This window comes from Lates calcarifer, linkage group LG9 (assembly GCF_001640805.2).
Source record: "Lates calcarifer isolate ASB-BC8 linkage group LG9, TLL_Latcal_v3, whole genome shotgun sequence".
Lineage (NCBI taxonomy): Eukaryota > Metazoa > Chordata > Actinopteri > Centropomidae > Lates > Lates calcarifer.
Genome location: NC_066841.1, coordinates 10,530,241 through 10,546,422, shown reverse-complemented (window position 1 = coordinate 10,546,422; position 16,182 = coordinate 10,530,241). Strand labels below are relative to the sequence as shown.

General features: G+C 39.2%; 1 protein-coding gene across 3 annotated transcripts; it reads right to left on the bottom strand.

Annotated features, from left to right (window-relative positions):
• Positions 1-78: 78 nt before the first annotated feature.
• git2b (G protein-coupled receptor kinase interacting ArfGAP 2b) lies at positions 79-15,721 on the bottom strand. 3 transcript variants are annotated; one of them, XM_018671261.2, is made up of 20 exons: positions 15,492-15,721; positions 14,813-14,946; positions 14,592-14,704; positions 13,199-13,304; positions 12,327-12,413; positions 12,108-12,238; positions 11,068-11,162; positions 10,919-10,964; positions 10,582-10,633; positions 10,400-10,472; positions 10,197-10,294; positions 9,985-10,096; positions 9,242-9,393; positions 8,993-9,145; positions 6,407-6,616; positions 6,149-6,238; positions 5,458-5,540; positions 4,462-4,617; positions 3,071-3,134; positions 79-2,786 (listed from the first exon to the last, which is right to left on the bottom strand). In XM_018671261.2, the coding sequence occupies exons 1-20, from the start codon at positions 15,541-15,543 to the stop codon at positions 2,577-2,579; spliced, it is 2,217 nt and encodes a 738-aa protein (XP_018526777.1). In that variant the 5' UTR covers positions 15,544-15,721; the 3' UTR covers positions 79-2,576. The 3 variants fall into 3 exon arrangements, with proteins under 3 accessions (XP_018526777.1, XP_018526778.1, XP_050928860.1); XM_018671262.2 differs by having other exon boundaries at positions 10,582-10,630; XM_051072903.1 differs by lacking the exon at positions 6,149-6,238 and having other exon boundaries at positions 15,492-15,720.
• Positions 15,722-16,182: the final 461 nt, after the last annotated feature.

The window sequence follows — 16,182 nt, the reverse complement described above, 5'->3', positions numbered from 1 at the left end:
TTCTCCAACAGGTGGGGAATTACACAAGGGCGTGTTGAAAAACCTGCTGTATGTCCACAAAACACGACAATGAGATAGTTGAGGTACGAGTTATACTTTATTATATCTAAGGCAGGGAGTGTTTTCAACCACAGAGGCAGTGGTAGGCTAAAAGTTACAGGGAATTAAATGCCAGAGTCGAAACCAGGGGTGGAAACTAACTGAATACATGCACTTATTTTTTCATGTACTTTAAAAATGTAGCTCATTATCTGAAAATCTGTATTTTTACTTTCATTTTAGAAGAATGACTTACTTGTTGTCATGGCCCAAACAGTTAATTTTTTTTTAATGAATGCAGATTTAAAGCAGCATGAACTAATTTTTCAAAGAAGAAGTAACACATTCTTTCTCTTACAAATGAAATTTTGAATTCATTAGCAATAAAATGAACCATTGTTCAATTCATCATACTGTTGGGGGGGGGGGGGGGGCAAAACTGACCTTAATTGGTCTGGTATGACCACTAGCTTATGGTGGCTAATGTGGAAAACTCTGGAAAGTTATTTCTGTATGATGAACTATTCTCTTCTTGCAGTAGTTCTTAGCATGTATAATTTTCAGTTGGCAGCCACATTGGCTATTTGGCAAAAGTTACATGGTCTTGCTTTATAACGTTTTAAATCTAATTAAAATGAAAAGAACACTGATTATATTACTGAAAGAAGGAAAATGAAAGTAACTTGTGGTTAAATCACAAGACAGTCTGCATGGCTGGCTCTCTCATACAGGAAAAGACAAAAACTCAAAAAGCACGAAAGTGATTTACAAAAAAAGAGGAAAAACCAGAAGAAATTAATGAAATAATAATCTGTACCAAAGAAGCTTTGAAGCTCTTTTCCCTCCAGAGGCAGCCTTCTGAGAAAGCTTCCTTATTAAGAAAAGATGCTCTCCACTTCGGAAAGCATCACTAAATTTGAGAGGGATTGCTTAAGCGATGTGGCTGCATATTCATATTGAAATGGTTACAGACAAGATACTACTCTGGCTCTTTTAATGCTGACCACATGAAGTGAAGCAACTTCAAGTAGCAAGTCTTTGAAAGAGATACTTTTCATCTTTGAATGAACATGTTTCAATACTGTAATCTTACTTGTACTTGAGTAATCTTGTATTACATGTACTCAACTTGTGCATGGTATTCTCATTCTCTTTCCAACCCCTGGTTTAAACTTATCTGGCTCACAACAATGATTGACACATTGGACCCAAGTTCTACAACAGGTACTCTAACTTTGAGGGCACATTTACTTTATCATTGATTGTAAACCATAGCGGTACATATGTGACCACAGGCAGCATCTAACACACTGGAGTTACAGCACCACACCAAATAAACAGAGATCACAAGTTGCCTATAACTAACTGCCAGCTGAGACGTCCCAAACCTCAGAACAAAAGTTAGCCTGTGAGGAGCATCATGTTAAACAAAAGCTTATGAAAATAAACATTGATATTTTCTTAGAGGTATGACATACAGTTTATAAATAGAATAGCATTTGGATTATTTTGATAAAGAATTACATGGATACATACATCTTATATATTTGCATAATGCTATTAAAATTGATTCAAAATGGATTTCACATGGGCCATCGAGGCCATCTCTGTGACAACTGCGCCCATACACACACACACACGCACACACATACATACATACACATCAGAAGTATGGCTGTAACATTAGAACTCCAAAAACTACTGAAACCTTACCTATACACACACCTTCAACCAGCGTGAAGGGACTGGATGGAATGAGAGCTTGCAAACTCTTGGTACTGCTGGCCTTACATGGTGCTCAATGCACTGAAGCTGTTTTTTTTTTTTTTTTTAGAATCACAGTTTGCTTACTAAACAAACATCTGAACTATAAGCAAGTGGTGTCACGATCATCATGATTCAAGATTGAAACACTGTCATTGCATCGTTTGAAAAAAAAAAAAAAACATTTAAAATGACAAAAGTAAAATAAACCAATGTCTCTGGGGTAGATTAAGGTTCATCTATTCTGATCCTTGATGCCAGGTGTCTTGCAGACTTTTGGTCCTCTCTGGCAGCACAGCAGTGCCAGAAACAAGACTCAAGGAGCACAACTGATTACCTCTGGTGTCCACTAAAGTACTAAGAAGAAAAGTACAATGTAGAAGGCTCAACTGCTTGTTGTTCTGATTGTTTTATATATATATACACACACACACACAACATTGCACTTTTAGAAATTGTGTGGATTAAATGTAACTTTTTATGAGGTAAAGAATACTAAATAATTTTGTCCTACATCTTTAAAGACATTTCTTTACTCCATATTACCATGGTACAAAAACAACAAAATAAATAAAGCTTTTAAATGATCCCTAATTTAGAATGTTTTTTTTTTTTCTTTTACCGAATGTCCCATCTCAAGGAATGTATGTAAATGATCACACTGATTAATATGGGAAAATAAAAAAATGGTGTTAACACTGATTAAGCTGAAATTAGCAACATCATTGATAACCTGTGTTTTGGGTGTATCAGAAATGTCTTTGGGTTTTTAGTTAGTTGTTATTTTCTTTGGTTGTCACAGTGACAAGTTGCTTGGCAGCTTTGGCAATATCATAGGCGCACTGGATGACCTGCTGGGTGACCAGCTGGATGTCTGAAGGGCAGGGGTTGTGATCCGCAGCCTTTTGGCACTCTCCATGCAGCCGGCTGGCGCTTGAAGTGAGCAGACACAGAGATCCTCTCACCGTCTCTGAGGACGGCCTCTGTGGGGGGATGATGGAGACTCGATAAGGGACTGACATGACAACGTCCATAAATTAACTCTCATTGTGGTCAGTAGGCCCACGGGCACTGTGTTTGTGTGTGTGTGAGTAAACAAAACAAAGTAATTCAATAAATGGTAAACATAAAACTAAGTAATGCAATGAACAAGGCCTTCCCATCTAGACAAGTCATTTTAGATTCCCTGTGGCTGTTTTCAAACAAACAACAAATCCTTTAATTACTCTGGGGGAGGGAGACCAAGCTGCAGAGGGAGTCATCTTACCTTGGGAAACAGGGCGGCCATCTCAGTCACAGCCATGCAGATCTTTTCAGAGCAAGGCAGAAAGCTGTTGGAGATGGGAGACAAAAGAAATGAATGAGTGATCAACCACTCCTGTGCCATGTATAGAAACACTGAACCTCAAAGAGAACAGTCTGAGGTTATATTCCTTGTTCCAACAATGAATACCCTTAATAGTTACAGCATAATGCACATTTCATTCACATATTATTTGCAAGTAATTTCTGCTGCTTTGGCACTGGTGTTTACAGTTTCAGTATCCCTAGGTAACATGATGTGGCTGCAAATACAGTCTCCCATTTAATGATAACTAGCAATTAATATCTCAACCACTGCTTATCTACCATATTTCTTTGATTATGTAACTAACCATACTGTATGGATAGTAACGGTGGAACCTTCACGAACTCTAAGATAGCCAACTTGGGTGAAATAACGTACGTTTAGTAGGCAGTACAGTTGGTGAGAGCTTTAATTTCAGTGACACTTCACGAAAGGATAAATACATCAACATCATGATTTACACTCACCCTGAGAGCAATTTTATGTGGTCAAGGAGACCACATGTCAATCCTAAACCAATAATCAAGCCGTGAAAGCCTATTTTATACAGGTCACACATTAATATTAAAATTTGTGCATGTCAAAAGAACCATGACAGTTTTAAGCTTTAACTAAATGGTACACACATCTCTAAATAATAAAAATAGGTGTAAGATGAGGGAAATGGTTAATATTTCACATCAAGATAAAAACAGGAAAAGTGCAGTAATGCGAAACTAAAAATGCAAGATTTGAACACATGGATGGATACAGGAAACCTCACTGACTAAGTTGCAGTGGATTTGGCAGGTCACAGGGGAACATGTGATCACGTGGTGTTTGTTTCCTGTCAGCTGCATTAAAAGATGCGAGGCCTGCCCCCAGCAGAGGCAGGGGTTTCAAGGACACAGGGACAGAGGCCAGTCTACAAGGCTCAAAATCAGTGAATCCCAGTCTTTGGAACCAGAGCTCTGCTGGTTTTCTATAATATGTGACTGACCAACTTAGGTGAAAAATAGTTAATGGTTACTTGTCTAGAATGAACGAAAACAAGCAGGGCCCTAGGCCTGGGGATAACTATTGAAAACCACTGACCTAGAAGCAGCTGAGACAGAGGAAGTTACTCCATTTAGTTAAAAAAAAAAAGGGCAGAAAAAACGAAAGAAATACAGACACAGTTGAAATATATGGCCTGTCAGGATACAAACCATAGCTAATAGCCTATCAAATAATGTGAAGATCTGATCTTTGAATATATTTGATATTTTAGATGTTGATTTATTTTCTTTTTAATTATGTAATTAATTGACTGCATATTTGTTATAAACTACCTTTCGTGTTTGGTCTCCTGGGCAGCTCTCAGAAGCTCCTGTATGTTCTTAGTGATCTGCTCCGTCTTACAGATGACGTCCTCTGTGCATGGCAGGGTGGCATCTTCCTCACCCTCCTCCTCTGGTTCCACAGCATCAGAGGTTGAAGGGGGGCTGCTACAAATGCAAAGTAAAAAATGCCTTATCACTACTTAGGTCTGTATGCATTGCAATGCATAAAGACACAGGTTGTACCCTGCAGGTTGGTTGTGATTTGGAAAATTCAACTAAGTTTAAGGCTGGACATCGTAATTCATGTTAGACACCATCTTAGACCAAAAATAAGATAGCATTAAAATTATACAATAACAAAGTAGCTGACATAAAATTAGCTACTTGTGTGCTATATTCAGTGAAGAACTTGATCCATTTATTTTTTAGCTACTTAGTAAAAAGCCAATAGCAGTGACAGGAGGAGGATGACGTGCAAAGCTCCTGGCTCCTGCTCATGTGTTGATTTTTTGCAACTGGTAACTTGCGTCAAACAGGTGCAATATGTCAACTTAGTACTGTACAAACAGATTGTATCATTCTAAACATTCAAAACTAATGTTAGTCTAGCTTTGTCCTCTCTCTTCGTGTCACTTAACTTTGAAAACTTTTGCTGCAATGATGTCATCATCTGCGCCAGGAAAAGCCTTCCCATTTATTTAACTTCAGACTACTTCTTTTTGTTTCCTCTTAACAGCAGTTTATTTCGGTTAGTCTTGCATTCATCACGTAACTTAATATTATTATTTTAAACCAAAAATATATTTTTATGTATTCATCTGAAGAAACAACCATCAGATTTTACCAAAGAAAGTTTATACATTTCTAGTGCTTTATATCAGTGATAAAATGTACAAATACTTCCAAACCTTCACAGACAATACAGTGTTTTAAAATGAACAGTTAAAGTCATTATTGTTGTGGACAGGACAGTACAGTACAAAGTTAACTTGAAAAATGTCTTACCCAGTCTCCTCCAGTTCAGAGTGGTTGGGTGTAGTATCACAATCATTCTCCAGCATAGTGCTTCGTCCTTCCAGACTACAACCCTATAGGGACATCAGTGGATTACCATCAATCAAACACATAATATAGTGTATGTGATTAGCACAGACTTATTATAGGAGCAACTGAAGGCAAATACAAGTCAGAATCATGCATTTCTGAAAAAAAGCAACAATCACATTATCAGACATTTGGTTTTAAAGCAGATGAAGAGAAAAAGACAGGAAATATACAACCAGGATCACTGTGTTGCAACAGCGCATACTACAGTGGATGCGATTAGTAGATGCGAAGAAATCCCTCTGTAAACTGTGCTCTCTTATCAGTGGCTATGACTAGTAAACACATTGTGAAGAGCCATTTTATCTATCTCCCTTGGATATTGGACTCTGCTGTCTGATCATTCAAACAGCTGATGCAACATTTCATCATCACTTCTGACATTTATTTGAGGTTCACTGTAGAGAAAAAGCTGGAGGTAATTGGAACTGTAGCAGAGGCACTGTGGTGCATGCATGCAGGCAGGCGATACTTGTAAAAAGCAGTCTAAAGACAGGTCAGGAGAGAGAAGACTGTGAGGGTCAAGCAGGGGGACAGTTTTCGCCGTCCCCTGGGGCTGCCTTTAAAACCGAGGGGAACTTCGGTACTTAACCCTTCGAGATCTCTCATCCCACGACCAGGACAGGGAAGAGGGGAAGGTAGGGAGGGAGGAAGCAGCCGTCCCCAAAGGACCCCTCCCAATCTAGAAAGGGGTCAAATCAAGTTGAGCATACTCTTATTGAGATGCAATGAATGACTGAATGAATGAATGAATGAATGAATGAAAAACCAACACCAGCCCCAAGCCAGGCATCATTATTTTTGTCTTGTGAGAACAATCCATCAGGAACACTGGTGCTTCTATGCTTACATTGGTTGGGAAGGGTTGTAAAATGACTCCATCTTCGTGCCGTGCTGTTTCGGCTCGGTGGGGGTACTGCCTGGGAGTCGAACCCGTCTCATACATGGACATGGCGCGACCTCCGCGGGGTGGGTGTCGGCCAAAGGGCCCCTGGAGGTGCTGCTGTCCGCTGGGGGTCTGCCATCGCAGTGTTGAGTTTTCACTCTGCAGGGAGTTCAGCTGTAGAGAACAAAATATCTTTCAACTCTAGCTGGGGGCTGATCTCCTTACAAAAGCTTGGCCAGACATCAATAATAGAGTGAAACACAGCTTAGCCTCAAGGAGAAAAGCAATTCCTCTATGTGGAGTTCATCTTCACCTCTGTTTTGTTTTTGGTTTCCCTTCAAAGTTTTTCTAACAACAAAAAGTTTGCTTCTTTGACAAATGAAGTGCTGACACTATGTGTTGGCAGCAACACCTGAAGTGTGACCCCCTGAGAAACTGCTGCAGCGGTGGTTGCCCTTATTTACATGAAATATCACTTCATCGCTCTTTTTGAAACTGAAAAGGGCGATGGGAAACATGACTTGCTCAGCTTCCTGCCAATATTATTAAGCAAATGATCATATAAGGTCAACAAATTAACTTTTGGGATATCAGATAAAGTACAACACTACACATTACCAGGCTAACACAAAAGCAGTGCTGCCTACAGTTTGCTACTTTGTCTTACATTGTCTTAAATTTTAAGATAAAGACTACGGTCTAGACCTGCTCTATATGTACAGTGCCTCGAGATAACGTCTGTTGTGAATTGGCGCTATATAAATGAAATTTGACTTGACTTGACTTGACTTACAAGACTAAGAACATTTAAAAACAAGATTTTATAAGTTTATTAGCTTATACGTTTGGAAATACATCAGGGTTTCTCTGTGTCACTAATTAAGGTTTTAGTGGGTGCAAGAAGGGTGAGGAAGATAAGGGACTAGAATGGAGAGAGGCAACGTATGTCAGAGAAAAAGCAGCATGGTTAAAGAGAAAATAAACCAGCAGGAGGAGGCAGTACATTGTGTTAACATTGTCCCTCAGCCAAGTGTAGAGAGACAGAAACTGGGTAGTGAGGAATTTGAGGCATCAAAGAAAACAAAATGAAATGCTGCCATCTCCAAATGTGGGTGCGTAGGTGACAAACCCTCCGGTCTTGTTTTCTTGTTAAATCACAAAACATTGTTGAAGCATGCCAATTTGGTCTATCCTCAGGATTATACACTTGGCAATGTTATCAGGTGCTCACATGTCTAGCAGAGGTAAGAGATTTAAGGTAAGAGCTGAGATTTATCAGATCACAGAGGAATGAACCTGGTTGGTTCTATTGATAGAATAAAAACCAAATTTCATGAAGTTCCACTAATCCTATCTGACTGGGAGGTATTTTCTACCAAAGAGAGAATTAACTGTAATGAGAATAATAGTAAAACCTGTCAACACCAAAGTTTATGTATTTTGCTAAATAACCAATAACCAGAGTGGTGGTGGACATTTTAAGATGGGGAGGGGTTCCTCAAAATTTCAGCAGATTAAACTGAAACTATGTGCATATCTAAAAACCACTGGGGCTAAGTGGAAAAAAATGCTAAGACACGAGGAACTGTGTGGCACGATAAGCCTAAGATAAAAATATACATGAAGTGGTTGTGGGTTGTTGTGGTTTGCCAGTACTTTTTAAATGCCTTCTGGAGGTGTTGTGGACCCAATTCAATGACATTTCTATAATGGCAAGTACTGAGTTGATAACTCCAGTGATTCAGCCACACTCCAACACTAATAATCACATTTAGGTGGTTAGTGACTTGTGGCTGCTGGATGGTCCTATAGATTTATGATGGTGGATAAGAATGTACTCGGTGGTTGTGGTTTGTGGATAAGTGCTGCTGACATCGACCCGGACCTCTCTATGAATCCTCTGTTTTAGATCACAAACAACTCTAAGACTAAATCCTGTTTTGCTGTTTAACTGAACAGCATAGCAGATTCCTGTGGTGATTATAATAATTATCACCACAAGAATTTCACCCATCTAGAAACATAGCAGTCATTTTCTGTATTACACTAGTGACATAGAGTCCCTGTGGTATTATCATTCATTTACTTGTCACAGTCTAGTCTTCCCTACAACTACAAATCCATCCACAGAGTAAGTCTTATATTGTATAATTTTTAATTGGGAAGAGGCATGTCCTTAACATAAATTACTCATGTCCATGAGGGAAATTAAACAATTAAATAAATGTCTCTAGTAACATGGAGGAGGATCAGGTCTGGCAAACACAATATTTTAAGAACGACTGTGTTTTGGAGTTGCTAGGAGAGAAAGTCTCAAACACTTAAATACACTTCACGCCTCTAGGGAGAACAGAGTACAGCAGTGTTGCCTTTGTAAAACTGTCACAACAAGGCATATTGTTTGTAGTCCTAATGCAACTTGAGGGGAGCAATAACCACTTATTAAAAATCTTGAAATATTAATGAGTGTAACCATATAATTAAATAGTGGATCACCTGCAAATCAAAACAATCTGCAGTACAAGTCCACTTTGCCCTGCATCAACTAACCTTGCTTTGCATCATCCGCAGCTCTTCACTAAGGTGACAGTTGACTTTGAGAAGCTGTTGTATTTTGGCTTCTGATGCAGTGAGGGCGCTCTTCACCTCCATAAATTCTTGCACTGTGATTGGCCCATCAGAGAGGTCAGATGACTCTGAGCTCTGCAGGTAGAACATGTTACATGGGATAGGGTGAATCAGTTTAAAAACTAAAGCAAGATGTTGTGTTTAATTACCGTAATAGTAACAAACACTAACCTTGGTCCTCCCATCATTACAGCTGTCCCCACATGTGGCCTCTTGTACTGGATCTTCATCTGATGCCACACTGTCGTAATCTGGCTGGTCATTGTCCTGGCTCTCACTGTTATGGCGACTGTCTATTCCCTGAAGGATGAGCTCCACATTCTCTGAAGGGAGATCACCAGATCAAAGGATTGGAGATCAAACAAGCCCTGCCATCTATCAGGAGCTGTCAAAATCAAACAGCTATGGAACAATTTTAATTTTCATTTACTGAATCCAAAAATCAGGACTTCCCCTTTATTACCCCAAACAATCTTTTCTCTTCTTCTGAGGAGGCACCAGGCAAAAAACAAGGCTGTGATGTTGTTTGCGATAGCTTACAGGATGCACAGGTTTTCATTATTAAAGCCCCAATTCACAGTCTGTGTTTGTCTGGACTTCTGCATTAACATTACTACACACAGTCCACATTCTAATTGTGGCCTATAAAGTTGACCTACATGGTCCACATTTGAATACAAAATTCAATACTGACCTTCTGCATCTTATTTGTATGAAAATAAGCTTTCTTCACTGCTTATATATAGTTTTACAGTGTACTTAGTAACTTAACATACTATATGTATGCTAACAAGTACATAGTATACAAGTATGTGGGTCATATGTTTACAAGTAGATTTAGTGCAATACAGACAACAATAAAACCCTAAACAGAGAATTCAAGGTCTGCTAAATTAGAAGTAAAAGGAGCCTACCTTTAGGACTGTCACAGGAATTACCCCACTGCCGTCGTTTGGCATCTGTTAGAATATCGATCACCAGGGTGGCAAATTCATGAGCACTAAACCTCGCCAATTTTTGACGACCCTGAGAAACACAAAAAGGAGAAATATGGCAGCACTGTTAAACCTAGTCTTTACACAACAAATTGAAGTTTACACGGGGCAACACTGGTAAAATCCCTTGCCTGGTTTCTGGTAGATGAGTACTCTGGATTGACAGGCAGGAAAGGTACAACTGTGGTGTCAGTTACAAGTGTGCTGTGGTTCTGAGTGGCTAACCACACTGAAAAAACACAAAATAGTAGAAAATAAAACACAGGGGTAAAAACCATTATATATTATTATTATTTTATTATTTTATTTTTTTTTACAATTCTTGGAATTTTACCGGCATCTGTTTCTCTTCTGTCAACTTCATCATAAACGTCCATGGCAAGTTCTTCAAACTGATGGTTACTTAGCTACAACAGAATAAAGCAGAAGTTCTGCCTCATAGAACAACTGAATAGCAAGTGACAGAGGATGCAGTTGGAATTTACAGGAAACAAATCACAAGTAAAAATATCTCACCGACTGAAGCTTCTTCTTTGCAGCTTTTGCAAACTCTGACAAATCCAGACTGCTTTGGACAAAAAAAAAAAGAAAGAAATCAATTTAAAAGAAAAAACAAATTTTAAAAATGATTATTTTTCTATTGACAAAAGTCCACAGAAAAAATGAGAAACACAGAAGCTACAAAGACACTTACTTATTCCTTATCCATCCAAGGCAGCATAGGAAAAAAGGATTGTAATTATATTGTCAAAGTCTATCATGCTGCCTACATTACATACAATAAAAGTAAACCACATAGCATTCACTAACTAATAGGTAAGAAAATGCCTACAACTTGGAGTATACATATTACCTGTCTGCCATCTGTGGAATGATGAAGTGTTGCCCATTTCTGTGATCTACAACACAACGAAGACATGATGGTGAGTGATGAAAAGAAAAATAAACAATGGCTCTTAAATGCCATACAGCAGCTGTGCTTGATGTGTACAATGTACTTACCTGGCCTTCTACCACAAAGGTAAAATGTTAACCGGTCAGTGAGTTCATACTGGATCTCCACTAGCCTCTCTGCCAGCTCCTGGTGCCCAGCTTGTCTGCACAGATCAGGAATAAAAGGTCATGTTTCAGAAATATGCCACTGTACTAAAAATAAATGCCTCAGGTACAAATTTCTCTGTCTATTAAGTTCACAAAAAATAAGTTTCTCAATTAAAGTACAAAGATGGTTTGGTAGCTCCTTGATATGACACTGTCAGCTCCATTATATTTCATTTTCTATTCCTATGTCTTTTATCAAACTTCTGCTTAACTTCTTGAGCTGAGTCAGCTAACACAGCATTTTTCATTCGCCTCCACTCTCAGTTAGTCATACTGTTGTTTGTATTAGTCAGACTCTGACATAATGTCACTGGGGTCTCTGTCCAGTGTTCATTGTAGTGTAAGGCATGCTAAATATTTTAGCCATTTCATTCGACGACTGTGTTTTTTCACAGTTTCTAACTAGGCTGTGTCTGCCAGTTTTTGGTTACCTTCTGACACTTTTCCTTTAACTGACAATGTGCAACATTTCCTCATTAACATGCCTGTATATAAATAGTACACATAGTATACTTGCATCAGTTTTCTTCTGTGTAGTTGTTTAAATCTCCAAAGGATGTGTATCATTTCCTGTAGCACAGCCACCAGTGAGCTGGGCTGTATCTGCTAAGGTGATGCTTGCAGCCACACTAACGGGTAGTCATGTAAACCACAACAGTCACTATAACTGTTTTTCATGTAGCCAACAACACTGTGAGATTAGATCACAGAACTCACCAGAAATAATGGTGGACAGAAGACGCCCATACAGTTTCCTAACTATGACTTGCAATTCAAAGCCTCAAACAAGTTTGTTATTGTGACTGCTCTAAAATGAAAAGATTTTTTTAACATTGTATAGTGTTCATACAGACTTCCCATTGCCCATATCTAAAATCATTTAGTAGAACAAATGTATAAATAAGCAAGTGCTGAATTAAAAATATAGACAGTTTTTTTACCTTGCGTAATCAATGGGGGTCTTTCCACTTGAGTCCAGAGCCCCAGGATCAGCTCCATAGACTGCCAATAGTTCTGCTTGTAACATCTGACCTGCTTTGGCTGCTATGTGTAGTGGGGTGTTTCCCTTCTCCTGTGGTTCCACAGACACATAATGATGAAGCATTAGCATTATGTCAACTTAATCTGGGTTTTTTTTTGGCCCTTTGCACTAGACTTACTGGATGGAAGAAGTTGGCCTGTGCTCCCAAAGATAAGAGTCGAAGACAGGTCTCCAGGTTTCCAGTCCGAACACTGGAGTGGAGTTGCTGAAAGGAGATGGACAAGGAATTTATTTTAATTTGATTATAAATACACACAGTACTGGCTTCACTGCATACACATGCCCAGTACTGACTGACAAGATGCATGATCCTGCTGGAAATATAAAAGATGAATATATTTATATATGATAAAAGGTAGGATTTTTGAAATTAAGAGGGTCTCACTTTAAAGGAAGGTTCACAGATACAAGAATATTAAAATATCTAATACATTAACGGGTGCATTAAATACAAAAATTCTTGCATGCTTACATGCATTTATACACTTTTCTCTTTAATTCATTAAACATTTTATTTGGTTTAGTTAAGCATAAAAGGTTACTGAAATGCCTAATATTCATATGCATATAATCAAGTTTATTTATTTTATCCAGTTATTTGTAAGGAATAATAGCGAAATCACTACACAAATCCAATAACGGTGTGAAATACTGGCAGCTGTTCCAAGAGTTGTGGTCAGACAGGCTGCACTATTTGATAGTCATGGCATGAGCATGACTAATGGTAAGTATCAATATATAAATAGGCCATGCTATTTCTGCAATTTAGAGGAAGTACTCAACAAAGTCAAACACCAAAAAGAACTTGCTTTGTTATGGTAAAAGATGGGTGCAACCTATGTCATTCAGAGGACAAATGTAACTTTATTTCACACTTGTTTTCTACTGGTCACTGGTTTTACTGTCTCCAAGAAGTTTATTCGCATGGAACAATGGTGGGTTAGTCTCTCTAATAAACATCGGTAGATAAAGAATGTAGAAACTTCTCACCTTGCTGAGGTCTTTTGCGGTTACACTGTCATCCTCCCGACAAGGCATCCGATGGACATATGCCAACATTTGATATTTGGCCTTGATGAACTCTGTCTTGTTGGGACTGAAAACAACAACAAAATATGTTCATATATAAAACCAAGGCCATTTAAATTATTATTTTCACGTGACTATCACGGCACATAAATTACATTTGCTTAAGATAAACAACATTCAAAACATTTTCAACTAGGGATGTCCTGGTGTCTAATATTTAAATCAGGCATAGTTGCAAATTTGAATGTGCAATACTTGATCAGTGGTAAAGCAATTCCTCCATTACACATTCAAACATACTACAGCGCAGGACTGTAGATAAATTGCTGTCACTTCAGTCAAGAGGAAAAAATAAAGGAGAACCCCTTCTCAGAAACACACCCTCCCTTGGAACTAGAATTACAAATTCCATTGAAACCCAAAGGCCATCTATCCTTCCTCACTGTCATATGACAGTGTGTATATCTCTGTGCAGATAGAGTACAGTGCACTATACTGATGAGGAAGCCAACAACAAAGCCTAACTTTGTTTTTAACATAAGAAACAGCTAGAAAACTCTAGCCTATGTCCTAATCAATACCAAAATACTGAATGGAGTGGCTGCAGAGTCTGTGTTTGACCAATCAGCAAACCATCAGAAAGTATAACCCCCAAGGAGGCAACCTTTTTTAAACAACTGGGACCATCCTACTAGAACTGAATTTGGTCCTGGTTGCTCCGGTCAAAACTCAGGTTTATTTCCTCAAAAGGTTCTTAGTCCCCCTGGGAAAGTTGCTGCGGTGGATGCACTCGCTAAAGTTGAAAGCTATATTTGAGATTGAGGATAGCTGCTTCCTGTTTGGTGCAATGCGTACACTCTGTATGCATCTGTCCGTTGTATGATGATTGAATGCATTTGCTCTGGGCGTGAGGGTCGGACTGAGCATGGTTGTGTTTATATGTGGCTGACTATTTATCTTTACTCCACCAGCCAGACACCAAGCTGACACAGTGTTTATACCTGGCAGTGGATGACTAAATCACATCTCTCTGCTTCACAGATTTTGCTTTCTGTTTCGTCCTCTGAGCTACAGTACATACTGCTGGTAAGAAAAATGTCAAATCGATCGCATATAGTCAACATGATTAGGATATCGGCACTTGCATTTAACTGAACATTCATTTTCCCAACTGCATGTCAACAGACCAACCCACCTAAGTCCCTTGAGTCATCTTCATGGTACAGAGGGCCAATTTTGCATGTTCACTGACCTTAACTGTGAGAATCAATCTTGCCAATAGGAGTTAACAACAAAGTGCAAACAAGCATACCAGAAGCAGGACTGACACATCAAAATCCTTAAAAGCACTTACTGAACTCTGTCCTGGGGGTTTGCTTTGCGCTTTCCACTCACTGAAGAGGAAGGGTCCAGAAGGCTATGCTCCCATATGGAATTAGCACCATTGCCATACAATGTCTGGACCATCTAAGACATGAAACCACAAAACAGATCACATAGAGAAAATTCATTACAGTATACATAAGGTAGTCCCAGTCACTTGATGATGAGTCTTGGGGGTGTCAGTGTCTTCACCTGTAACTGGGAGGGTGGCCACGGAGAATGAGTCAGATGTCGGACCTGAGAGCTGTGTCGCCCCAGACCTCGATGGATGCTGCAGCACTCATCGCAGATCAACACACCCCTGTTAACAGAGGCCCAGCGTGGCTCTAATATAAGATGCAAAATTTGTTGGTTAGCGCGCCAGAGTTCCGGTGAATAAATAACAACGTTCAACACAACCTTAAATTAAAGCGTTTACGACAATTCGTCAATTAAAGCCAGATAAGGATATTCGCCAAGTGACAGTCACAGATAACTCCACCAGATTAGTTGCTGCCTAATGTCTTCGACACATCACAGTCACTAATGTAACCAGGCGTGGGTTAAGTTAGCAAGGTAGCTAATTAAGCTAACCCACCGTTAACAATAAACTACCACAAACCATCATTTAAGACATTTCGAGCAAAGAATTTCAAATTCAGACAAGTTCATGTGACTGTACAGACAAGACAGATACGACACATTTTAATGAATGTGTCCACGGGAGGAAATTTTACTACCACTACAGTTAGCAATGTAGCTAGCAAAACGCTAATTAGTTATGGACGTTTGGTAATGTTAACTAGGTTAGCTAACTGGACGTTAAGTTGTAGTCAAGGCTAGCTGGTTAGCTAGGCAGCTAACGTTAAAGCTAGCCTGTTTGACATCTTACCCGGAGCACTGCAATCAGCGCAGACCTCTCTGCTTCGTACTCGCTTTGACATCCCTCGATAGAAATCCTCTGAGTCTACGAAAGACAAATATTTGTAAGGCGCGTTTTAACACAGCTGGACAAATATAAGACGGGATGGTCCGCCCCAGTAGATTGTGTTTAACGCCTCTAACAGAGAGCAACTGTGCTCGTCTGCCCTCCCCTACTGTTGAACAAAGCGGTGTCCCATTCCAATACTTACACAGCCTCCTCTCTGCTTCCTTGTCTGCTTCCTTCCTCGTTTCCTTTGCTGTCTTATCACAGCCCACTGGCCCAACTCGCCATCAGTAAGGGGCAAAATGTTTGTATGTGTGTAGTCTACGTTTGTCAACCTTTGATCTGTAGCCCACCACAAGTGAGATTAAAATTATGGTAAAATAAATCACAAAACTCATTTTTATCAGCATCTGTTTGCCTCTCGAGTACTCAAGTATTGTACTCTAGTGCAATTGAGGTACTTTACCTGAGCATTTCCATTTGATGCTACTTTAGAGCTTTCTTATACCTCACCACATTTCAACATATAAAATAACAAAATGTATTCTACCTTAACCAGCAACACACAACATCACAGTACTGCTCAGATACTGATGCACCACAGCATTGCATGGTGTATAGTGAGTAGTGTTTGCTGATAAAACTTCTGTAACTT